Raw genomic sequence first — 26,657 nt, 5'->3', positions numbered from 1 at the left:
ACCGTTAAATATGGATGCCGGCATTCACCTTACGATGTCTCTGTTCCCGTAACCAGGGACGTCTTAAACTAGGCTGAGGCCCTTGGGCACACAAGAATTTGAGGCCCTTTTGGAAAGTAAAAAAAAGCGAATTATAATAACAGTTTTTTACTGAGTATGACCATTTATCATAGGTAATCAAATACAGTATGATATAATCATATTAATTATATTAGAATGCTACTGGTTTTTTTGGTTACGATTGCGATAATGGTTTCTTTCGGGATTACTGTTGAGCAAAATATTCCATTATATCTTTAAAGTCAATTTTTTTAAGGATATCACTTTCTATGCCCATAATTGACAAATTACTCAGCCGTTCTTGTAACATTGTTGTTCGCACTTAATTTTTTATTCTCTTAAGCTGCGAAAATGACCGCTCTCGACTACAATTGGTTACCAAATTGTCGGTTCTTCGGGGCCCCCTGAGAATGGGGGCCCTGGGCACGGGCCCCGTGTGCCCTTATGGTAAAGACGGTATTGCCCGTAACCACTTAACACTAAGTAAGCCGTGGCCGCATTCACTTGTCTATAATATAAAAAGATACGTGATTAAACGCTTATGGTTAAAATTGTTTTTTTCTTTTTTTTATTGCTTAGATGGGTGGACGAGCTCACAGCCCACCTGGTGTTAAGTGGTTACTGGAGCCCATAGACATCTACAGTGTAAATGCGGCACCCACCTTGAGATATACGTAAGATATAAGGTCTACCCTTCAAACCGAAACGCATTACTGCTTCACGGCAGAAATGGGCAGGGTGGTGGTACCTACCCGCGCGGACTCACAAGAGGTCCTACCACCAGTAAAACCAGTATTAGAAGTGAATAATATATAGAGGGTTGAAAAGCTATTTAGTTTAAGCGACTTTTCGCCTAATAAGCCACATTTATCTTTGTTATTATTTAAGGGTCATTTTCTTTGGTATTAGCATCAACAGTTCGATGTTTTTAATTGAATTTCAATTAAGTTTATTCCATTCAAATAGCTGAAGAAGTTTACGTTTTACGTTACGTAGAAGGTTACTTTTAGTAAGCTCCAGTAACCACTTAACACCAGGTGGGCTGTGAACTCGTCCGCACATCTAAGGAATAAAAAAATAATTAAAAAATAATAAGGTAGCGTACACGTAAGAGAAAGAAAAAAACATTGTAAAATTTTATTTATCTTACCATGTAACAGATATAATTACAATATAACTATCTACAAGTTAAACGAAAACGTTAAACAATTCGTCACTTTTTTTGTTGATGAATCTTAAATATTTTACTAAATTACTAAAATTAAAAGGAAAGATGAAGGAAAATTACATTGTATGGAATGATCGAGAATATTGATTAACTAAAATATTACTAATTCTGTAACAGAGCAAATCTCCAATTCAATCCGATTTTGCGATTAGCTTATTTGATTTCGAGTGTGTTAACGTTGTTTGCAATTTAATTAACGACTGGGACTTAAATATGATGATACTAAAATTATTACATTCTTCTGCTTATACTATACAGATCTGAACAAATAACAACTGAAATCTCATTGAAATATCGCACTTAACTATATTGTTTATACGGTTTAAAATCGAGTTTATTATTTTCAATGAAATAGATATTACGGACGTTACGAACACATAGTTTTCGCGGAGGACTGAGGTACATATTAATGGTCGACATTTGAATATATCAAATTTATATGACAACAAAATTGTGACGGTAGCCATTATAGAACTCAAGATATTTGACGGATGCCTGAATCTCGACATTTACAAGATAAGCTTGAATATATACAAGTTCTGAACAACAACATTCTTGCCCACTGAGTTTCTCGCCGGATCTTCTCAGTGGGTCGCGTTTCCGATCCGGCGGTATATTCTGCGAAGCACTGCTCTTGCTAGGGTTAGTGTTAGCAACACTCCCGGTTTGAGCCCCGTGAGCTCACCTACACGTCAAGGCGAAGCTGAAATAGCCTCTCAAGGCTAACAGAAAAGGTAGAAAAAAAAATAAGAATAATTCGAACCGTCGGTCTAGAAGATAGTCTCTTCGTCTTTAATCTCCCCGCAAAAATTAATTAATATTTACGGTTCTTTGCGCATAGAAGGAATGTCTAAAGGAGTTCCGGTTTCATCTTTCCGGTAACCCTATTTCAAGAGTCTATATAAGCTCAGCGCAAATCTTAAATATTTAAACTTGGATCTTTTTTTTTTATTATTCCACGGCGCGTACTAAAAAGTGGGCTGTGGTGAACTCCTCCACCTAACTAAGCAATAAAAGAAAAAGAAAAAAAAATTCCTTAGCAAAAGCAGTCGCTCAATCTACTACATGATTGGAATCGCGATCCACTGAGAAGATCCGGCGGGAAACGCAGTGGGTGGTCTGTGGGTTAAGTTACAGTAACAAACACGTGAATAAGCTGTAAAAAAAATGTAACTTTATAACATTCGATCGCGGGCGTTGTGACAAATTTATATTACATACTAGCTGACCCGGCAGACTTCGTAGTGCCTCAATCGATAAATATAATACCTAAGCTTTTGTATAAAATAAACTTAAAACAAACAAAAGGAATCCGTCCGACGGGGGACACATCAAAGGGAAAACAAAATTGTTATTTTTATTTAATTCCAAGCATTTTCATATTTATTCACCTTTTAAACCTTCTCTGGACTTCCACAAATAATTCAAGACCAAAATTAGCCAAATCGGTCCAACCGAGTTTTAGCGAGACTAACGAACAGCAATTCATTTTTATATATATATATAGATTAATTTATTACGCGGCTAAGACTAGTTACATTAACAAACGTCGTAAATGCGCATCATATTGTGACATTATAAAATTGAACACTAAAGACGCGAAAACGTCGATTATAATTTACGATCCGAAATTTTATTATTGGGCAATCGAGTTTATTGTTGTGGATTAAAACGGACCAACGGCATCGATACGTTTATTGGCTTCTTATCGAAAAGTCACGATTCAAAGTAGCTCCTTTTGGATAATGAGACGTCAGCTCCGGTGGCGTGTTACGCTTCTGCAAATAAAGTTTCGTTAAAAAAAAAACAGTTCATAACAACATACCTTATCTATATATTAATACGTGAAGCAAAAACTTTGTATCCCTTTTTACGAAAATTGCGCGGACGGAGGAGTATGAAATTTTTCACACTTATAGAGAATATAGAGAAGAAGTGCACAATGCTAATATTTTTTAAAAATAATGCATAAAAGATACATTAAATCAATAAAGAAAACATTACACACACTACATACCATGTATTTGACGCACACACGCATGCATACTATTTATTGTCAAACTTTTGTTCTTGACGTCTGTGGTCAAACTGAGAATAGATTAAATATTGTTTGTCTTTGTTAATATTTTTTATAATGTAGTCTTGGTGAAATTTGTGATTATAGAAGTATAAAATACAATCATAATAGTGTACAAACTTACAATTCCAATTAATTATAGTCAATTTTCGACTACTGCGGGACCTCTAGTATCTTTAAACGAGCAATTCTTGTATATCACATATCGACGCTTGAAAGGCAAACGTGACTAAGCGACAATAACTGCTTAGTACATAAATGATAGGCAATAACCATATTCGATGCGCAAAAAATATATATTTCTAGGTCTATTAAAATAATTTCAATCCTACGGCTAAATTCGTTAAAATAGATTTTTTTTTCAGGTATTTCAACTTTAAATTAGTCTACTGTAAAGTTCACGCATTGTCGTTTAGTCCGCGTTTGCCTTTCAAGCGTCGATATAATTATATAACTTGAGTCTCGGAAACGGCTCCCACGATTTTCATAAAATTTAGTATTCAGGTGATTATATCGGGGGCGATAAATCGATCTAGCTACGATTTATTTTCAGAAAATGTTGTTTTATTCGTGTATTCAATAATCAACGTTATCTTATCGATAAAGTAAACATAAACTTTTTTTATTTTATTGAAAGAAAATAACAAATAATATAAAATCAATAGGTATGTAATTCGTATTTAAATATAATTTCTAAAAAACACAATTTATCAAAAAAATAATCTCATCCTCTGGTAGCATATTAACTAAACAAACCAACTGAACTCCCGGCCAAAGCGATTAATAATAATAATAACATTCGAAATTTATACTATTCGATTATTTACTGAGGTGCCTTTCTCAAATACTTTTAAAGATAGATGCAATTAAGTTTGTAGTAGAGTTTTCGTTGGTGTTTCCGAACGTAGCCTCACCAGCGCCTCTACCGATATATTAGAAAACTAAAATACAGATACTAGTACTGGTATCACTATACATACTTTTTCCTCGTATCTATGTTATGGTATTTTTTCTATAATAGTTTAGTTCTTTTTATCTTTCATTATTTATTATTATAATTAAACTAAAAACCGACAAGGAAATTTTATTACAAAATAGACCGAATGAGCAATGAACTGTTTTATTATTCGCAATAAAGTAGTAATTTTAATTGACACGATTCACTTAACATTCTCTCAATATCAGTACAATTACTCTCGTAGCCTCGCCCGAAACGAATGTTACATAATAATGTCAACTGTCAGATCGGCAATAACGTCATTTGTCAGCTGTCAACTGTCATCGCTCGGAATGTTGCCACCCTCAAAAAGTCGAAATTCCATCAAATATACAAATTCGATTGCGTTTGCTTACTTTTTAATGATAACGCAAATGACACGATGATATTCCACGTCCCGCGTCCTTAGGTCTCGGCAGCGGATACCGCTAGTACCCGTTTGTATGAGCCCGCCAGTGACTTAGCCGCTAACAAAAGAATTTCCCTCCTAGACACGCCGGTCGACGCCTCTTGCCAGTCGGTGTGCGGGACCTAGAACAAGTTATATATTAAACAGCTGATACCGAAATGGGCCACCAGATAAATAGTGGCCGTCGACAGCAATGCCAGGAGTTATTAATACGCTTTTATTAGCTTCAGACATATGTATGTAAGTATGTAACGGAATCCTTGAACATGATTTTGACCCCCTTCAAAACGTCGGATTAACTCGAAATTTGGTATACTTATTAATGTTTATGTGTTTGTGTCTCTATGGACTTATTTTTTCGTTTCATCGAATTTGAAATCACAACGATTCTAAGGAAGTTTCACTTCAAAAACAAAAAAAAAAGTTCGATCACCGGCGTAGCACTAAGCTGTGTGCTTAGTGCGAGTTTTTTAACGTTCTCGATAGCGGCAAAGTTAGCTCATACTTGTATGGAATGGGATCGTTTGCCTACGTTTACCGCTAGGGGCGCTGTTCCAACTGCATACCAAAATTGGGTTCACTTTTACGCTATCGAGAACGTTAAAAAAAGGGTGCGTGTACTTATGTACGCGCGTAAGAAGTTATACTTTATTTTTATTATTATTATTTTTTAAATATTAAATAATTAATAATAAATATTTAACGTTAAAAATGAATGCTAATAACACTTTTTTTACGAGTGTACATGCGCGAAAGTTCACCTGCGGCTATATCCACACTCGCCAAGTTACGTCGGTCGTATTGTAATGAGCGATTTAGTGGTCAATTTTATTTATGTTAATTTTGTGTCACGGTGGGCGCGCATCGTAAAATTTCACTCTCATCAATCATAACGCACCTAAAGAAGTATAACTTCAAAAACTCGCACTAAGCACACTGGAACACACCGGGCGTTCAGACCTGTAGGCTGTCGGCCATGATGGATCCTACGGTGAGGCTGTAGCCGGTCTGCGCGTGCGGGTAGGAGGGCGCGGTGGCGGCGGCCGCGGCGGACACGGCGGCGCCCGGCACGCCCGCGCCCTGCGACTGCACTTGCAGTTCAACGCCTAGAGACGGCTGCGACAGGATCATCAACGACATCTCGTACCATCTGATGTGCAACGAAACGACAACACTGTTTTTTGATTGCTTAGATGGTTGGTCGAGCTCACAGCCCACCTGGTGTTAAGTGGTTACTGGAGCCCATAGACATCCACAACGTAAATGCGCCACCCACCTTGAGATATAAGTTCTAACGTCTCAAGTATAGTTACAAGTTACAGTATATTAAGTCGTCGCGGCCTAAAGGATAACACGTCCGGTGCATTCGTATCGAGCGATGCACCGGTGTTCGAATCCCGCAGGCGAGTACCAATTTTTCTAATGAAATACTTACTCAACAAATCTTCACAATTGACTTCCACAGTGAATTAATAAAATCGTGTAATAAAAATGAAACCCGCAAAATTTTAATTTGCGTAATTAGCTATGCTTATGCTTTGGATATATAATACATTCTCATTAATACGGTAATGTAATATAAAAATATCGATCTTACATAATATTTTCAGAATATTATTTCAACAATGATAGTCGATTGTGATGAATACCCTAACGATTTTAAAGTCGATAAATATACTGGCGAGTATTGATATAAACAGACCTACATACCTGTCTGCGATCGCTTCGTGCAAGAAACTCTCAACGGCCACTAGGGGAACATTGTTTGTTATTTCCGAATGTCTGGACCGAAGATCTGCTAACCTCTGTTTCGCTGCTGCATAAGCGGCCGCATAGCCGACCGGCTGAGCCGCTGTCACGTCAGACTGAGCCGCGAAACCTCTACAACAATTGAGGCCATCAGCGCAAAAGTGACCTAAGCTTACCATAGCTATTATGGAGCAATGAGGTTTAAGCTCCGGTCACCGTTCTCGTCGAACCCGTGGTTTGCGACGAAGAGCTCGACGAGCGAATTAACCCATAGACACAGCCCACTGAGATTCTCACCGGATCTTCTCAGTGAGTCGCGTTTCCGATCCGGTGGTAGATTCTGCGAAGCACTGCTCTTGCTAAGGTCAGTGTTAACATCACTCCGATTTCAGTCCCGTGAGCTCACCTACTAGTTAAGTTTACGCTGAAATAGAGGCTATTTCAGCGTAAACTTAACTAGTAGGTATATAATCAAGGCTATCAGCTTAGGTAGGGGAAGAACAAAAGAGGTATAAGTTTTCATGAATTGGAACTTGTAGTGGGTAAAAAACAATACGCGCAAAAATAATGTTTACAAAGCCATCTGTTATCTATGGCCGAAACTATGGATAGGCCGGTTCAGTATCAAAATTTATTATATTTTAAATAAATTGCAATATACATAATTATAAGCATGATTATGAAAAATTTTAGGTTAGGCCACTTGTGCGCTGACGGCCTTAATTAATATACGTAAACTTATACAACTACGTATATGTATAACTACATAGAAACAAAAGCTCTTTTTTTAAGTGAACTACAAGTTTTTATTACTAATGAAGGAACAAGCCATAAGTGCTTACTGGAGCTACGAATGAATTATCAAGAATTATCAAAGATTTCTGCTAATGCTGACCATTCGTTGAAACCTGAAGATGAAATCTTTTCGGAACAAAAATAAGCTCAATGGTAATTAATACCTATGTACATATTGTCCGTATTGGCTCACGACGCAACCTGACCCAGCGCTGACAACATTGTACAAATTGAGCAGGCTTGAATCTACCATATGTCACAACTGGTATTGCTTTGGTCCAAAAACAAAGCTGTGTGCTTTGTGAAAAGCATATTCTGTTCAAGAACAAATCCACATTAAGCCATTTAACACTAAAAACTAACGCTTTGTCATGTTTTGATCAGATTTCCAACACCGAATTCCGTGGAAACATACGTTTTAGTTCGATATTAAGATACTCACACCACAGTCGCCTTTCCAAAAACTGTCTGAAAAGCTTCTCTTATTGGTGATACTTTCACGTCTTTATCCGATGCGACCACTATGTACAGATCTCCTCCGCTTTCTGAATAACAATAACATAAATAATTGTAAATAAACAAGCTTTAACAAAAACCGACTTAAAAATATTAAAAAAAAAGATATTACTAAAACAATAATCATCGAAATCGGTTGGCGTGATATTCAGTCATGAGTTATTCATCTATTTGTTGCTCACGTACTTAATGCAAATTTAAGACTTATACGGTTTTGTCATGGATGCCATAATCAGAACTGGACTAAATTTAAAGGGGACCACACGGGAAGCGTCAGCTTTCTACTAAAAAAATTATCATCAAATTCGATTCACTCAGTCAAAAGTTATGAGGTAACAAACATAAAAAAAAACATACAGTCGAATTGAGAATCTCCTCCTTTTTTGAAGTCGGTTAAAAAGAGAAACATTACATTGTTTCTTAACATTATACATTCTATCAGAAGCTATATTTTTGGTATTGAAATACAGATATATAACAATAACTAAGAATAAATTCTAAGTAGCGCTGATGAAATAACCAGCCCACCTAATTTCAGATGGTTACACTGGAATGTGTTATTGCTTCGCTATAGAAATAAACTACCACAACCGTGGACATGCCACCAGGTAAAAAAATACAATTACTAATAGTAGATTCTCTAGTATTGTGTCGTTTTATAAGTACAGAGCAGACTATGAAACAATATTTTGTGACCTGTACATTTTTATATTGAGAAATGTTGGTTAAAACCTCTGAAGATGGTTTCACGAGCTCACAGCTCACCTGGTGTTAAGTGGTTACTGGTGCCTATAGACATCTACAACGTAAATGCGCCACCTACCTTGAAATATAAGTTCTAAGGTCTCAGTATAGTTACAATGGCTGCCCCCACCCTTCAAGGTGAAATGCATTACTGCTTCACGGCAGAAATAGTCAGGGTTGTGGTACCTACCTGTGCGGACTCATAAGAGTCCTACCACCAGTAATATGTATAAAAAATATGTAATGTATGTAAAATATGGAAACTACACAATAATTAACATACTCACTAAGATATTCCTTCATCTGTGGATCAAGGGTAGTGATCATTGAATCTACTGAATTCTTCGCCTTCTCGGCTACTCTTTGTAGAATACCACCACTGGCAACTGCACCCTTCACCCACGTCAGCAACCCGGTGCCTGGCATTATATCACCTAGACAAGAAACTCAGCACATAAATTTTGTTCAGAGCCTAAATACTTCAGATGGAGAGCTGCTTCTAAAGACCTACCCATCTACCTATCCAGTGCCTACCCATGTGAGGATTCACAATATAATGCACAGCCAGCAAATATGCAAACCGACCATTAACACGAAAAACCTAGTTTTCAAAACATCAGAAATAGTATGACAATAAGAAATGCGAGATTAAGCCATAAAAGTAGTTTTTGTATTAAATATACAAATTGTTATTTTTAGCTGGTTTTATTTTTAATATGCAAAGTCAATGTGCAATGTAAATTCATTTATAACTCGTAATAATTCGTGAAAATGTGTTGGGTATGCATTTACATAGAAAAGCGGTAGGATCTACTGATATACAATAACTATGCTACTAACTGAATGAATCCATCTCGGGTGAAATTTCTGGTATGGATTCTGGAGTTTGTGCAGTCTCCGAGTCTTCGGGTGATCGTATAGACATTAATGGTGTTCCTTTACTAGGCGGGATTGCAGGGCTGTAATAAAATACATCAACTTTTAATTTGGTTCACAATATTTTACTTCACTAACTTGAAAAAGATAATGTTGAATATTTACAAAAGTCACACGTCATTACGGATCCTCCTGATCCATTAACGGTGCTTTTAGGCACCACAAGCACCGGTCACGGTCCTCGTCGAACCCGTCGCTTGCGACGAAGGGCTGGACGAGCGAATTAACCCATAGACACATCCCACTGAGTTTCTCGCCTGATCTTCTCAGTGGGTCGCGTTTCTGATCCGGTGGTAGATTCCAGATAGCAACACTCCGGTTTGAGCCCCATAAGCTCACCTACACACGTTAGGGCGAAGCTGAAATAGCATCTCAAGCCTATCAGCAATGGTAAGGAAAAAAAAAATGTTAAATTGCTTTCAAATTTGTATAGTAGAGAAGGGCTAAACAGTTACAGCAGCCGATGGACTATGAATGCTGTTGCATAAGTTTAAACATGAATTGGAAGCCCCCTCTGGTTAAATGTGAATTTTTAGACTATTTTACTCAGGCATGTTATCTAAAATGCTTTCTGTATTTTTGTTTCTTATAAGTAATTTAATTTATTCTTTTAATTAAATTAATATTCTTCAGATAATTATAATATTTTATTATTATTAAAAAAAATATTATCTTATTATTTTAGTTTGCAACAAATAACTCTCCGTATTCTACCAAATAATTGTTAAATTTAAATTTCTCACCAAAACTTCTCTGATGCTTGCTGATCTATCTTCGTAGGTTGTTGTATTACTATTGGCTGAACTGGGACTGGATGCTCCACCTACAAATTAAGTATTTTTACTATTGAGCCTACTCACTTTCAGAAAGTAATCTAGGAAAGCATATAAATAATCTACTGCTCTATATATGTTTAAGCTTTTATACCCTAAATTGTATCTTTGATATTAATAACTGATTTTTTTAACTCAACTGATTATGTTGTAGATTTACCGAAGTGTATGTTAGAATTTTTTTCACCACAAAATCAATACAATGCTTGAAATTTTTCCAAAAAGATAATATGTTAATAACAAAATCAAAGTGTAGGAAGTAGGTATACACCTATCTTCAAAATATTTTAATGGCAATCAAAGGTTCATGAAAACAGATCTGTTTAGTGTTCATACATTTAACATACACTCTTGATCTTTCGAATGATTTCTGATCTACCTGTATTTATGTTTTAAGGTATCTATATGTTACTTGTATCAGCATTTCATATTATCTATAATAAAAATCTCTGCAGTATCTTGAGGAACAGTTCAGTCTCAACAGTGCAGTTTATGTGAATACTTACTGTTATTGTTGCGTTTGTCTACCCATTCATTAGTAGTGTACATTTATGTTTTAGTTTAAAATATAGCGCACTGTACTTTTTCATTTGTTTGTCTTAAATACATATAATTATATAATTAACTATAACGACTTATAACAAGCCACACGCAACCAACACTGTTGTAATTTGATACAGATGTTTCGATATTATTACAACACTGAACTCCAACGTACCGGTTCACGCTGGGACGTAGGCATTGGTTCAGCGACAGCAGTCACAAAATTTGGAAGTTGAAGCGGTGGTGCTACATTTGAAAGCAAATTGCCAGTTGAAGGAACTGGTGTCGGAGGGTCAGGAATCTTTTTTCTATCAGAACTCATCTCTAGCAATCTACAAATATCAAAACATAAATTCAATCCGTCATCGTTGTTAATCAACAATATGTTTAGTATACGTGTAACTCGACAAAAATACTTTATCGAAACAAGAGAGGATTGCTTAACCTGTTTTAAATTTTGCCCTGTTGTTTAAGAGATAAAAACAACGCTGACTGAGCTATTATCAATATTTTTAAACGTATGTATGTATCTATTTCAAAATAAAACCGAGTGTTAATGTTGTCTTTTTAATTTTTATTTGACAAGTGACAATGGAAAAATTTGTCACTATGACTTTTTTATTTTTTTTTCGTTACCCTTTGACGCAAAGTACTCTAGAATAATGTTATATAATTAGCATATTTTATGTTCGTACTGATTCAAATTTTTTTTTGCCAAGATTTAATGGCCTTTTCAGGAATATCCATAAAACCGCAAAATGCACTACATCTTCGTCCATAGTCCATTATTAGACAGTCACATACTTCCGAAAAGCGAAACTTAATGAAAGCTCAATTTTCTTCAGATTTTTCTTAACAGTTCTTCTAAATGAACTAATAAATTCTTTTAATTTGCCGTCAATTATGCGCGAAAGTTATAAAGGTCGTCTGAACAACTAGGATATGCTTAAAAGTCTAGTAGTCAATGGTATAACAATTTAAAAAAAAGTAATAATTAACGACTCTTGTCATCATCAGCGTTTCTGTTTTTGATTAAATTTTGACTAGTCAAATTAAAAAGTGGGTACTTACCTACTTGTCAGTGGTATTTCTTTAAAAATTCAAATCCTCAATTAGTTACTGAAAGTACATCATGTCGGCGGGCCCAGATACTCCGCCATTTAGCACCGTTGACATCAACAATGATAGCCGAGATGACGAGGATATTTTTGCGTCCGCTGTACAGGTATCTGGTAATCTTGTAATATCTACTGGTGTCTCGCATCCGCCCCCAGGGACGTCGACGACCACGTAGACGCCCCTTTAAACAATACATTTAATCTGATAGCAATACATATTTGGATATTTAATTAAAAACATTAATTATTTGTACCTACATACACCGATAAATAAATATCTGTATTTTCACCTTTCAAATAACAAAACAAAGTGAATGTCAATATCTTCAGAAAGAAATTTAATGATACACTTTTTTTTCAAGTCTGAGTCATTGAATGTTAAACAATTAAATGCAAAACACATTCGGAGTTTCTTAGAATGCGTAATTTATTACAAATGCTTGAAGATCTAAGAAATGTTTTTTTTTACGAAATTTTTTAATGTATCTTATCCGTATTTAGAATCAGTCTGTTGTTATAGCTATAAATAAAATTCTGAGATATAAGTTTGGAAAGTGAAGATACAAAGGGGATGTTCTGTACATTTATTTCCAAATAAAAACATTTTTTTGTCGAGTAATAAGCAAATAGAAATTACTATTAGCTTTAATTTGTGCTTCACAAACATTTTTAATTAAAACATTTTTAAGTTACCTAAAAAGTAAATAAACTCCAAGATCATATTAACATCACATCTGTTACTGAAAGTTTATTTTTTTTATACATTCGTAGGAAAGAAAAAGGAAAGAGCTGTACACATAAAATATTAAATTATCTGCTCAATAGATTACTGTTTAATAGTCTAATTTAAAGTGACTTCATACTACACCTTTAATTAAACTAATATAATATTATTTTTACTAAAACAAAGCATGCATTGAAATCTTTAAGTAAAAGAATTAAGTTAATTAACATTATTTAATGTATTACAAAGAATTAACAAAACCTACTACTTTTTAACATTCATATTACAAACATATAATTTTAAATAACGTAGTCCTAGTCTATTGTTGATAAAAATAAATATTTTAGGAAGTCAGTCTGGATCCAGAAGTGAATGGAGCTCGTGAGGGTCTGGAGAAAGTTTCCATCGATGACACTCCAGCCTCAATAAGTACCTCTCTCAACAGTCCAGTTATGGAAGAGGTAAACAATATCAAATTTATCCCTGGTTACAGAATTTTAATCCCATAAATTCTTTGATACACATAGTATATGTTAATAGGCAATCAATGTTCTCTGATATCTACATATGAGGTTGAAATTGTAACAGGTGTGTGTACCCGTTTTTTATTGTATTAATTTACGAAAAATACTAAGATCAGGTGGACAAATCCTCAAAGTTACCAAGTTAACATTTTCTTATTGCCCTTGTAGGCAGACGAGCATACAGCCCACCTGATAGTGAGTGGTTACCATCGCCCATGGACGTCAGCAACGCCATGCTTAAGCCCACTGAGTTTCTCGCTGGATCTTCTCAGTGGGTCGCGTTTCCGATCCGGTGGTAGATTCTGCGAAGCACTGCTCTTGCTAGGGTCAGTGTTAGCAACTCCGGTTTTAGCCCCGTGAGCTCACCTACACACGTTAGGGTGAAGCTGAAATAGCCTCTCAAGGCTATCAGCACAGGTTGGGGAAAAAAAAAAAACGCTGTGCTGCCTGAATGGTGAACTTGTTTACTTATTTGCCTAGAGCTTCACATCATAACTCAACAATAACAAATTTAAGAAGTTTTAGTATTAGATAGAGAGTAAAAACAAATTTAAAGCTATGATGATTCATATGATTTAATAAAATATTATAATTAGAAAAAAAAATATTTAAATATAATATTCAGCAGAGAAGATTGCTTGTCTACAATTATATGGAACTAATACATTTCTAAGCATTTCACAGCAATTATTAGTAAATATAAATCAATGCTGTAGCTTTAGTTAAAAACAGAATATGTACCGTAAGTACCTATGGAGATCAGCTGAACTATTGAACTTATATCAGAGAGAGAGCTTTATATTGTTTTCTTCATTTTTCTCTATAAAATGTCAGTGTTACATACCCTTTATTGTTACCTATAATGTAAATAGTTTATCTATACTAATATTATAAAGAGGAAAGATTTGTTTGTTTGTTTGTTTCGAATAGGCTTTCAAACTACTGAACCGATTTGAAAAATTCTTTCACTGTTTAGGAGCTACAGTATTTCCGAGTGACATAGGCAATATAATTATTTGAAAAAAGTTAGGCATCCTTACTAAAACTCTAATAATGTAACCCAAGGTGTAAAAAAATCACCTAAAATATTCTTTACATTGCGCGCCCTGCGAAAACTATTGATGATAGAATAAAGTAATCTATACTAATATTATAAAGAGGAAATATTTGTTTGTTTGCTTGTAGGTTATACAATGGTGTGCACATCTAAAATAAAAATAAAAAGTAGAAAAAAAATTACACACAAGGCATATGTATTTAGAATATCATAGACTACTATTAGCTTTTATGTACTTAATACATGCAGAAACACTCAGCTGTTTTTATATCAATCTATGTACTTGCCTGCAATAACTATGCAATATTTAAAATAGTTAATCATAATAAAAAAGTTTTGTAGATCGGTGCATATATTTTTTGACTTTGTCTTCATTAGATCGGAAAGTATATTTATTTCACAACTCAAAGGACACCATTAAATAGACACAAATACAATTGTCTGACTGGTTCTAACATCAAAGAGAGTTCTTAGATTTTATTTACTGACATGTCGATGCTAGGAATATTTATATTGCTCTGAAAACGTAATTTAATGAAACCCTTAATTTTAGGGCTTCGTCGCCAAAACTTGCTATCTAAAATATTTAGTTCCTTATTTGAGACCCAGTACAGCCAAGTAGGTATCCTATCTAATATATATTTCACATCAAACACCTAAGGATCTTTAATTTAAAACTTCATGAAACAAATATGCAAAATAAGTTCTCAACCCTTGTGACGACAGACAATGTATTTTTATGTAGAACTGTATGGATTAATCTTTAAAAGTTTTAATCACGAACCACAAGACTAACAAATCCACCATCAACCAGAGAAAAACGTTTAATTTTCAGATTGCCACAGAACGTTCAAATAATATCATAATAACGGTAACGGAACCACAAAAAATTGGAGAAGGCATGAGTTCGTACGTCGCGTATCGAGTATTCACCAAAACAAACATGCCGATATTTAGTAAGCACGAATTCGCTGTGCTCAGACGTTTCAGTGACTTCTTGGGCTTACACGAAAAGCTCACTGAGAAATATCTGCGCTCCGGAAGGATAATACCACCTGCACCTGAAAAAAGCATAGTTGGTAAGTTTTTAACTTTTTATCTATTCACGGCTATAATCACAATACTAGATGGCAAAAGCATAAGTTTGCTCTAAGCAGCAGCTTAGCTTTGTCCCAGGCGTTGGTGACATCCATGAGCCACAGTGATTACTTATTGTCAAAAAGGCCGTATGCTCGTGTGCTGAAAGGGTAATAAGCATAAGGCAGTTTTTTTTTATAAAAATATTGCATATGTAGTGGGTTTTTTCTGGGTCACAACTTGAAGACTATATAATGTTAAATTACACAAAGAATTGTCCTAACAATGCTTCCGTTTCAGTATATATATAAATGTTAATAATACATGCAAACTAGTTTTAATTCTAAACATTTTAATCTGAAAATTAGATTTTATCTGAATAGATACGTCAAATGTCGACATTATCTGAAACTCAACTCGCTTCGCTGTAAATGATTAAATTCCTTTCAAAACCAGCAATGTATTTAAAACTAAATTGATGACACGATATTGAAATCGAAAAACGGAAAGGTCGCTGAACAACACGATCCGTATCCGTTTATCCTCAGTATATTAAATATTATAATTTTAATATATTGGATGATTCAATCCTTTCCTGTTTAAATGATAACAAATACCTCGTATTTTAATAAAGCCAAACTAAAATAGATAAAAATAGCAACGATATGTATAGATAATGCTTTTTCCTTGCACCATTGTGTTACTTATGACAAATCACAATGTCTTTAATGAAAACTCATGAGGCTCAGATTATAGTGTTCTTCTTCGTCTTTTTAAGTACCTATGGCATGGCTTCTTACCTTGCCAGTGTACAATTTATAAATATACATACATACATATAATTTTTCTGTTAATTGAAGAAATGATATGCTGTGAAACGAGATGAATTTGGTTTATTTGAGACTGTAATCAATTGAGAGAAATTAAATGGAACAATATTAGATGAGATGAAACAACAGCTAATCTTGTAACTATAACTATACTGAGATCTTAGAACTTACCTATATCTCAACGTGTGTGGCGCATTTACGTTGTAAATGTCTATGGGCTCCAGTAACCACTTAACACCAGGTGGGCTGTGAGCTCGTTCACACATCTAAGCAATAAAAAATCAAAAAAATCAAAACGGTAGTTATTAACTGAGATTTCAGTGGACGCTTTGAAAGAACCCGAGAAGCCATTCATAGATACTAAACAATTATAAATCACCGTTATTACACTCTAAGTAAAATATAAAACTAATATTCATCGGAATAAAGATCAATAGTTAAATTCATCAAAATAAGGATCAAAGGTTCAGAAATGCATAGATGACAAAAATTGATCTTTAATTATATATTTAAACGAATTGTAGCACAAATGATACGTATATTTTGAATCGCCGCCATTTATTAGATGCTTCCCGGACACTAAGCAGCGTGTAGATATGCCGCCGTAATAGGGTTTCTCAATGCGAGTATACGGCGCTGCGGCGTGCCTTATCACGTTAACGACAATTCATTTTTACTGCTGCAAATACAACTCGTAGATTTAATTATTACCTTCAGGCTAGCTATTTATGTGTCTCTGTTCGGCCATGAATGGTTACGGTACAATTACGATAAATTGTTTAAACACAAAAGCCATTCAAGCAATTGCTCACGGGGCACAAACCTGACGACGTTGCTAACACGAACCCTAACAAGAGCCGTGCTTCGCAGAATCTACCACCAGATCGGAAACGCGACCCACTGAGAAGATCCGACGAGAAACTCAGTGGTTGTGTTTGAGGGTTAATTTACTTTCGAGCCGAAGCGACGGGTTCGACGAGAACGATGACCGGGAAAGGGGTACAAAGCTTTTGCTTCACGTATTAATATATAGATAAACATTATCGGAACAGGCACAACGAAACTAAAGATGACATCGACCCCTTCAACGGAGAACGTGAATGGAAGCGTATCGAGCGCGGGGGTGCAGTCTCAGTTCGTGGAACGTCGGCGGGCCGCTCTAGAGAGGTTCCTTAATCGTGTAGCCCAGCACCCGGTCTTGAGCATCGACCCTGATTTTAGAGAATTCCTCGAGTCAGGTTAGTTGTTTAGAATTCTTGTTTAATAATTTTACTAGTGGAAGGACCTCTTCTGCTTTACTGGTAGTAGGACCTCTTGTGAGTCCGCACGGGTAGGTACCACCGCCTTGCCTATTTCTGCCGTGAAGCAGTAGGTAATGCGTTTCGGTTTGATGGGTGGGGCTGCCTTTATAACTATATTTAAGACCTTAGAACTTATAAGGTAGGTGGAGAATTTACTATCTATGGGCTCCAGTAACCATTTCACACCAGGTGGGCTGTGCGCTCGTCCACCCATCTAAGCAATAAAAAAAACGAAATAAGATATAGCATACAGTAGAAGATTTTATGAAGCACACTATACGGCGATACCTCATAAGCTTTCATGATCTCGATTCTGCAGTCTTTATATTTTATTGTAATACAATAACGCTATCATGGTTCCTGCAGGAATGGACCTACCGAAAGCCACAAGTACATCGGCGTTGAGTGGAGCGGGAATGTTACGTCTCTTCAATAAAGTCGGTGAGACCGTCAACAAGATCACTTATAGAATGGACGAGGCTGATCCGGTGAGTCCATAATGGAGTCTTTACTGATATATTAGGTAGACGAGCATACAACTCACCTAATGGTCACTATTGGACCATCGACATTACTAATGCCAGAGGCACAGCTAACCTGTTATCTGTTAGTGTAAAATATGCAGTTGAAATTGCATTTCTATATTTAAAGTTAAATGATAAGAATAGTATAAGTTCAAAAAAGATTCAAATAGGAACTAATTAAAATACTTGTCATACTTTTTTCTGTGGGTTTTTTAACGAGTATGTGATATAAAATACCAATTTACGGTTAACTCTCACCTCTGTGTGCATAGTGCGAGTTTTTTATCGTTCTCGATAGCGTAAAAGTTAACTCGAATCTGTGTGGAGTTGGAACGTTTGCCTACGTTTGCCGCTGTTCCAACTGCATACAAAATTGAGTTAACTTTTACGCTATCGAGAACGTTAGAAATTCGCATTAAACACACCGTTTAATATAATTGAAAATGTAATATCGAAAAAGGCACATCTCTGAAAATGTAAAATGTTCAGGAAATGAAAAAAACTGATTATTTTCTAAAGCAGTGTAAAATTTCAAATATTAACTATTGAGATATATTTTAGTGTTAATTAGCAATTGAAAATTACTGGAATTATTATAAAATGGGTGTAGGTAAGCCTCAGGAACTACATGTATATGAAAAAACGTATTTGACAAAATATGCGACATGTGCCCTTTTCGAAATTGCATATTCAATAAGTAGTAATAGTGTAAATTTTGAATGTGTTTGTTACAGTGGTTCGAGGAGCGCGCGCTTCGCGTGGAGACGCTGGAGGCGTGCCTGCGGCGGCTCGGCGGCGCGTGCGAGGCGCTGGCGGGCGAGCGACGCGAGCTGGCCGTGCGCACGCACGACGCGGCGCGCGCGCACGCCTCACTGTCCGGCGCCGACCCGCACGCGCCCCTCTCCCGCGCGCTCTCCCACGTCGCCGACCTGCACGAGAAGGTATAAATATTCGGTAGGCAGCGGCTCGGCTCTGCCCCTGGCATTGCTGAAGTCCATGGGCGACGGTAACCACTCACCATCAGGTGGGCCGTGTGCTCGTCTGCCTACAAGGTCCAAAAAAAAAGGTACTCCGCAATACGCACATTGACACCTCAGTGACCTCATGCACACACATAGTATAATGCGGCCTATTAATAATAAGTAGTCGTCGTGGCCTAAAAGATAAGACGACCGGTGCATTCGTAACTAGCGAGGCAACGGTGTTGGAATTCGTAATTTGCATAATTACTGGTGGTGAGTCCGCACGTGTATGTACCACCGCCCTGCCTATTTCTGTCGTGAAGCGCTAAAGCCTTTTGGTTTGAAAGGCGGAGCAGCCGTTGTAACTATACTGAAACCTTAGAACTCATGTCTCAAGGTGGATGGTGGCATTTACGTTGTAGATGTCTATGGGCTCCGGTAACCACTTAACACCAGGTGGGCCGTGAGCTCGTCTACCAATCTAAGCAATAAAAAATAAAAATACCAAAAAATAGTAAAATATTACTTGATGATTAAATGTAACATACAAATAATTATAACAAATAACATTGTCTTAATAAAAACTATTTAAAAAAAACATATTACTATTATTTCAGATTGAAAACTTGAGACTGGAACAATCAAACACGGACTTCTTCATTCTGTCTGAACACATCAAAGATTACCTCGGGCTTATCGGATCAATCAAAGACGTATTCCATGAACGAGTAAAGGTAAAAAATATGTTTATTATAAAACTAATGACAAATTTAGAAAAACGCTCCTCTATAAGTACCATGTATTAGAATGATTATTTGAGTCGTCTATTATCAAAGGTGGCAATCTGTGCATTTGGACAAAAAAAAATTATTGATATGTCAATACAGATTTATTTGAATATAATCGTCTCCTTCAAAGAATACGGTTCAAAACCTGCATTAAATAAAGGTTAATAGTTAACCTGTTATTTATCTAAGATGTCGTTCCGAAGAGTTTTGTGACTGACAATGGAATACAAAGTCAATAATTCGTTTTTTCTGATTTACCAATCATTGTCCAAAAGTCAGATTGCCGCCTTTGATAATAGTCGACTCATTTATAGTAAATGAATTATCCAATATATGCGTGACCTATCGTTTTATACATACTTTTTGCTTTCCTTAAACTTTGTCCATAAGTGTTTCGTTTCATTGTTAGGTTGAGGGTCTCTTAAATGTTCACGTTTTTTTTATTTATTGCATCGATGGGTGGACGAGCTCACAGCCCACCTGGTGTTAAGTGGTTACTGGAGCCCACAGACATCCACAACGTAAATGCGCCACCCACCTTGAGATATAAGTTCTAAGGTCTCAAGTAAGTTACAACGGCTGCCCCACCGTTCAAACCGAAACGCATTACTGCTTCACGGCAGAAATAGGCAGGGTGGTGGTACCCACCCGCGCGGACTCACAAGAGGTCCTACCAACAGTAATAATCATGTGACTTGGATCTGGATATTAAGTCAAAACAATAAAATTATTGTATTGGTCATTGATGCATGCGCAAGTTTTTAAGTTAATCGAACGTCCGTGACCGAAGGATGAAATATTTTTTTTATTAATTTTTTTCATTTTATATTATTGATATTGCTAACTGAAGAGCGTAGGTTGTATGAATTTGATAGTAAATAATTAAACTCATGGACATCGACAATGTCAAGGACACAGCCACGCCGCTGCCTAATAATATTACTGTTACAGTGAGTGTGCTAAAGTAACCAACCATCATTTTGGAGTTCGGTCTAAAAGTATTGTTTCAATAATAAATTCGTGAATTTCTTCTAGGTGTTCCAAAACTGGCAACACGCTCAAATGCAGCTCACTAAAAGGCGCGAGAACAAAGCCAAGGCTGAACTCTCGAACCGACCGGATAAAGCTGAACAAGCAGCCAATGAAATAGTTGAGGTAAAATCAAATATAATAACAAGAGAAAAACAATTATGAACTAATTTATATTTTATTTATACTTAATAAGGTATTTCATTTGGTACCAAGATCTGAATTATGTACTAATTCAGTACCTGTTACTAAACAATATCTCTGAAGAGTCCTATGTACGTACCACTTTGTGTTAAATCCTACATACTCGAAACTAATTCCAGTTGATCTTAAAATTTAATTTATAATTTAAGAAAATTTTAAGAACTACTCCCCCATCCTGTTTTGTAATAATTTACTGTGCAATAAGAATGAAAAATTGAAAAATTTGTATGCTAATTCAGTCATAAATATATACTCTATGTTCTAATAATTTTTATTAAATTATTAAAAACAGTTGTTAAAAATAGTTTTTTATTTTTTTAGTTTACGGTATCATAATGGTATTAGTTTAATACGGTATCATAAATTATTCATTATCGTACCTTCAGGCAAATACAACAGTTTCCAAATTGCTTAGGTAAAAAAAATAAGGTGCTCAAATAAATTTGTTGTTTCGACTGTTTAAAGTAAATAACGGGTCTAACTGCTTAAAAATATTAAATTGTCATCGGTCCTTTATAAGTACGCCAAATTTCGAGTTAATCCGACGTTTTGAAGTAGGTCAAAATCATGTTCAACTACATACTAACATATGCATGAAGCTAATAAAAGCGATCGTCTAACATTGCCTTTTTTTTCGACTTAAAACACTTTAATTAAATCCTGTATATTTTTTTTTTAATACAGTGGGAAACAAAAGTCGAACGCAATCAACAAGAGTTCGACTCGATATCGCGCGTCATCAAGAAGGAAATCGAGCGATGGGAGGAGATCCGGGTCGATGAGTTGCGGGCGACGCTGCTGCACTACCTCGAGGAACACATGAAGCATCAAGCTCAGGTCAGGGCTGTCAATACGCAGCACGCGTACTTACTGGATTTAGTAATGCGTCAGCAATAGACAGTTTTTTTAAGGGATTTTATGACCTGGTAACTAAAACTTTTAGGTCAAATCTTATTTTTATTTGAATGAAAACTTTTTTATATGAAAAATTATATTATGAAATGAAACGAAGTTGATTAATATGAAACATGGCATGAAATGAGATGAGATGGAATGAAATATAATCTCGGTAAAATGGTGGTCATTTACTGAGATTTTTTCAGTGGACTTTTTGGAGGATCCCGCAAAGTTACGTCCAGCGGCTTTGTTTCAGTAAACAGTTATAAAACCACCGTTATTACACATTTAAATCTGAAGAAACACTAAATAGACAAAATAAAACAAATCACACAACCTCACTCCTCGCTTTCCCGCCAAAAGGTCCGCATCAGTAGTGAAACTTGTATGAGTAGGGATGTACTAAAAAAAATTATCGATAATTTGTAATTGTAACAATACTGAGAGCTTCGAACGCATGTCTCAAGGTCAGTGGTGGCATATACGTTGTTGATGTCTATGGGCTCCTGATGTCAACATCAGATGAACAGTTAACTCGTTGACCCGTCTAAGCAATAAAGACACGTTCACTAATAATTTGTACTAGTGATCGCCCAGTGGTCGAAATTCGATCATAATTAATTTAAATTATAAGTTTGAACATTATTATGGTTTTATTGTCAAAGAATATACTTTTATAATCTCGCACTATAGACAAATAATATTAAAGATAAACAATATTAATATATTCTCAATTAGACCACAGACTTTAACAATAAACAAAAAAGTGTGAATGCATGTGTGTGTACCAAATACATGGTAGTGTGTGTAATGTTTTCTTTATTGATTTAAAGTATCTTTTATGCATTATTTAAAAAAAATATTAGCATTGTGCAATTTCATACTTCTCCGTCCGCGCAATTTTCGTAAAAAAGGATACAAAGTTTTTGCTTCACGTATAGATATATATAGATTAGTAGATTCTAAGCATGTGCTTCTAACTAAAGTTTACGTTTTACAGGCGATTAGATATTGGGACGCGTTCCTTCCCGAAGCGCGCGCCATCAAATGAGTGAAGAAACTACCGCGGGCTCGAGCTGTACACGCGTGGCACACACGTACCTATAAACAGAACAATTGTAAAGATAACAAATACATAATAACCAATATATCGACGCTTGAAAGGCTAACGTGACTAAGCGACAATAACTGCTTTGTACATAAATGATAGGCAATAACCATATTCGATGCGCAAAAAAAAATATTTCTAGGTCTATTAAAATCATTTCAATCCTACGGCTGGATTCGTTAAAATAGATTTTTTTCATGTATTTCAACTTCAAATTAGTCTACTGTAAAGTTCACGCATTGTCGCTTAGTCACGTTTGCCTTTCATGCGTCGATATTATTATTAACTTACATAAAATCTCCATTTATCGTATACGAAATCTGAAAGTGACAGCTGTTTGAAAAATCTATAGTAAAATATCAACATTGCTTTGGAATGAGCTCCGCTCCACGGTGTTTCCCAAGAACTATAACATGCCCTTCTTCAAACGAGGCTCGTGGAAAGTATTTAACGGTAGGCAGCGGCTTAGCTCTGCCTCTGGCATTGCTGATGTCCATGGGCGACGGTAACCACTCACCATCAGGCGAGCCGTATGCTCGTTTGCATTCAAAGGCAATAAAATAAAATGTATATAAAAATAGTATATTTATACGTTCGTATAGTATGCGTTTACGTATCGTTTATAATTAATAATATTAAATAGATTTACAAGTTTTCAGTTAATACGTATATATCTTATTATTATTATTAATAAATGAATATAGTTTGATCAACAATATAGATACACAATAATTTTAAAACTAATCGTGTCACTGAAAAAATCAAATGCATATTATAATATAAAGGAAAGTTTTTTTGTTAACTAGAATCAATGCCATTATGGATTCCAGTACCTAGTTAGATATCGAGCGGAATATCCTTTGTAAACGCGCGTTTCCATATTGACGATTTCTGTATTTGCAGCAAAGGTTTTACAGTAAATGAAATATATCTCAGAATCGTTTATCATCAAATACTGCTTTCGGGTAATAAAAGTACTTTAATAACTATTATAACCAAACTACAACAAAAAAAAAAAGGTGTAGATATGAAAAAGAACAGATGTCATTGATATTACGATATTATCTAAACGTCACGACAGTTAAATGTATTAATATCACTACATAGCATAAAACAAAGTCGCTTTCTCTGTCCGTATGTATGCTTAAATCTTCAAAACTACGCAACGGATTTTGATGCGGTTTTTTTTAATAGATAGAGTGATTGAAGAGGAAGGTTTATATGTATAATAACATCCATTAAATAGTGTAGAAATCTATAATAAATTACAGTTTCCGAAGCGAAGCGACGGCGTGTCGCTAGTATAATATGTATAAAAACCACGCACTAAGAATTAAGGGTATTCTTTTAAAAGTTATGTATGTTTTGAAAATTAATTGACTTTCCTAGATCGATAATAACTGTAATAAAAGAAAGAGTCGGCTCAATGAACGAGTATTTAAAAAAAAACATGAAACATGACCGCCCTAAATGATACTAGGACACGCGCGCTCCACAAAAATAGTTAGATAACGCAATTTGATCCTTTGTCGTGCGTTTTATTTCCTGTCGGAGATAACAACAGTGTAGACTGTAGACGTTCATTTGAGTAGACAATACTATATTTAGCGAGAAGTAGAATATGTTTACTAGTGGTAGGACCTCTTGTGAGTCCGCGCGGGTAGGTACCACCACCCTGCCTATTTCTGCCGTGAAGCAGTAATGCGTTTCGGTTTGAAGGGTGGGGCAGCCGTTGTAACTATAATGAGATCTTAGAACTTATATCTCAAGGTGGGTGGCGCATTTACGTTGTAGATGTCCATGGGCATACATAGGGACAGATATAGGAACAGAGAAGGCGACTTTGTTTTATACTATGTAGTGATATATATATTACTAGCTGACCCGGCAGACTTCGTAGTGCCTCAATCGATAAATAAAAGACCTAAGCTCTTGTATAACATAAACTTAAAACAAACAAAAGGATTCGTCCGACAGGGGACACATCAAAGAGAAAACAAAATTGTTATTTTTATTTAATTCTGAGCATTTTCATATTTATCTACCTTTTAAACCTTCTCTGGACTTCCACAAATAATTCAAGACCAAAATTAGCCAAATCGGTCCAGCCGCCCTCGAGTTTTAGCGAGACTAACGAACAGCAATTCATTTATATTATAATAAATCAATTCATATATATATATATATATCTATAGATGATGCTCAAGTATCATGCATGCATTGGGTATATATACGCACTTGTCATTTGCTTTTGTGATTCACAATACCGTTAAATAGAACACAAGTAGAAATATCTAAAACAATTTCTTTAGAAATGTATTTGTTATCTTTATAATTTGAATAATTAAAAAAGTTTTTTTTTTCCGGAAATAGAACACTCATCAGATTACAACTCAAATTGAGCATACTGTGTAAAGTTACCAGATATAAATGGTGTTAACACTGATACTGATTTTGTTTATCTCACTATCAATTTATTGATCAACAATCTATACTATTGTTTTCATTGAACTGTAAAACGAATATATCTATTGTATGTATGTGTAAGAGAAAATAAAACAGTTTTTCACACAATAATGTATTTAAGCATTCCAAGAAATATTTTCTATCAAAACTTAAGGTTCGTAATGACGAGCCTTGTCCAAAATGTCTAGTTTAATATCAACTAGTATGAAGCTCAGTGTGAAATTTAAATAAATGTGATGTCTAATAATTTTCATAAATAATTTCCTTAAAGGATGGTTATGTTATATATATGATTCTATATAAAAACATTTTTCCTCACAGGAATATCTAACTATATATTATGTGTAATGTTTTAGATATAATAATTATTATCTGCATTAAGACGTTCTCGTATAAAGACAAATTTTGTTATCTTAATCAAGAACTTATTTGATTAATTAATATCTTTTTGTGTAAGTTAAAAGTTTTTTTTTTTGTGTTTCTGTCTTGTGCGAGAACGTTGCACTAGTTTATCTTAAGCACCTTTTTAGCGGAAGAACTCGTGAGATCTCTTTGATTATAGCAAAAAAAATTATAATCAAAATACATAATACATGACTTATGCATTGTAAAAAGTCTGATAATATTAACCATAGATGTTTTAGCATTTCCTTTGGAAGTTGGTTTGAAATTCACGAGAGCCAAGAGCAAAATAATTTAATATTCTTCAAGAGCATTTTTATCTTTTTTTAAGCAATTTCCTAATGTATAATTATCTCTTTTTAGTTATAAGATTTCCATGTTGTTTCTTTAATATATTTTTTATAGTCAATTTGATTTGTAATATTGGCGTACGTTTAAATTTTTGTCGAGATTTAATTCGAAATTTTATTAAAAGTGGCTATGTTGATAACTAATGTAGATAGTGAACATTTAAAAATTGGCAAATAATGTCCAGAAATTTCTATACATTTAGACGTACGGTATAAATTATATTTACGTAGTTAGTACGATTGAAAGGTATCAAGTCTAATGTATTCCTTATTTTTATATTGCCAAATATATTTTAGCTGTAATTCGGTGTAATTGAAGAGATGGGGATATAATAAATAAAGTATATTGTTGATATCCATTTCAATGGTATTTTTTATCCTACCTTATTAATATTAAATCGGTTTTTTC

The 26,657-nt window shown here is 35.0% G+C and overlaps 2 protein-coding genes and 1 long non-coding RNA gene across 5 annotated transcripts; 1 reads left to right on the top strand and 2 right to left on the bottom strand.

Annotated features, from left to right (window-relative positions):
• Positions 1-1,183: 1,183 nt before the first annotated feature.
• Positions 1,184-12,171, bottom strand: LOC101738290 (protein PRRC1). Of its 2 annotated transcripts, none has more exons than XM_012694695.4 (10): positions 11,959-12,171; positions 11,063-11,219; positions 10,255-10,334; positions 9,416-9,534; positions 8,863-9,009; positions 7,758-7,860; positions 6,482-6,652; positions 5,732-5,921; positions 4,719-4,893; positions 1,184-3,066 (listed from the first exon to the last, which is right to left on the bottom strand). In XM_012694695.4, the coding sequence occupies exons 2-9, from the start codon at positions 11,207-11,209 to the stop codon at positions 4,768-4,770; spliced, it is 1,083 nt and encodes a 360-aa protein (XP_012550149.1). In that variant the 5' UTR covers positions 11,210-11,219; positions 11,959-12,171; the 3' UTR covers positions 1,184-3,066; positions 4,719-4,767. The 2 variants fall into 2 exon arrangements, with proteins under 2 accessions (XP_012550149.1, XP_004922420.1); XM_004922363.5 differs by lacking the exon at positions 11,959-12,171 and adding an exon at positions 11,333-11,477.
• LOC101738157 (sorting nexin-2) lies at positions 11,972-26,607 on the top strand. 2 transcript variants are annotated; one of them, XM_012694689.4, is made up of 10 exons: positions 11,972-12,112; positions 13,077-13,190; positions 15,146-15,389; positions 17,270-17,455; positions 17,885-18,006; positions 18,777-18,983; positions 19,622-19,738; positions 20,828-20,947; positions 21,710-21,862; positions 22,923-26,607. In XM_012694689.4, exons 1-10 carry the CDS (start codon positions 12,020-12,022, stop codon positions 22,971-22,973), a joined length of 1,407 nt encoding a protein of 468 aa, XP_012550143.1. In that variant the 5' UTR covers positions 11,972-12,019; the 3' UTR covers positions 22,974-26,607. The 2 variants fall into 2 exon arrangements, with proteins under 2 accessions (XP_012550143.1, XP_062530043.1); XM_062674059.1 differs by lacking the exon at positions 22,923-26,607 and having other exon boundaries at positions 21,710-22,032.
• Positions 20,981-23,023, bottom strand: LOC134200692 (uncharacterized). Its single transcript, XR_009975708.1, has 2 exons — positions 22,807-23,023; positions 20,981-22,324 (listed from the first exon to the last, which is right to left on the bottom strand). It is a non-coding gene; the product is annotated as an uncharacterized LOC134200692 (long non-coding RNA).
• Positions 26,608-26,657: the final 50 nt, after the last annotated feature.

This window comes from Bombyx mori, chromosome 19 (genome assembly GCF_030269925.1).
Source record: "Bombyx mori chromosome 19, ASM3026992v2".
Taxonomy (NCBI): Eukaryota; Metazoa; Arthropoda; class Insecta; order Lepidoptera; family Bombycidae; genus Bombyx; species Bombyx mori.
This window is presented reverse-complemented; position numbering and strand designations above follow the sequence as displayed.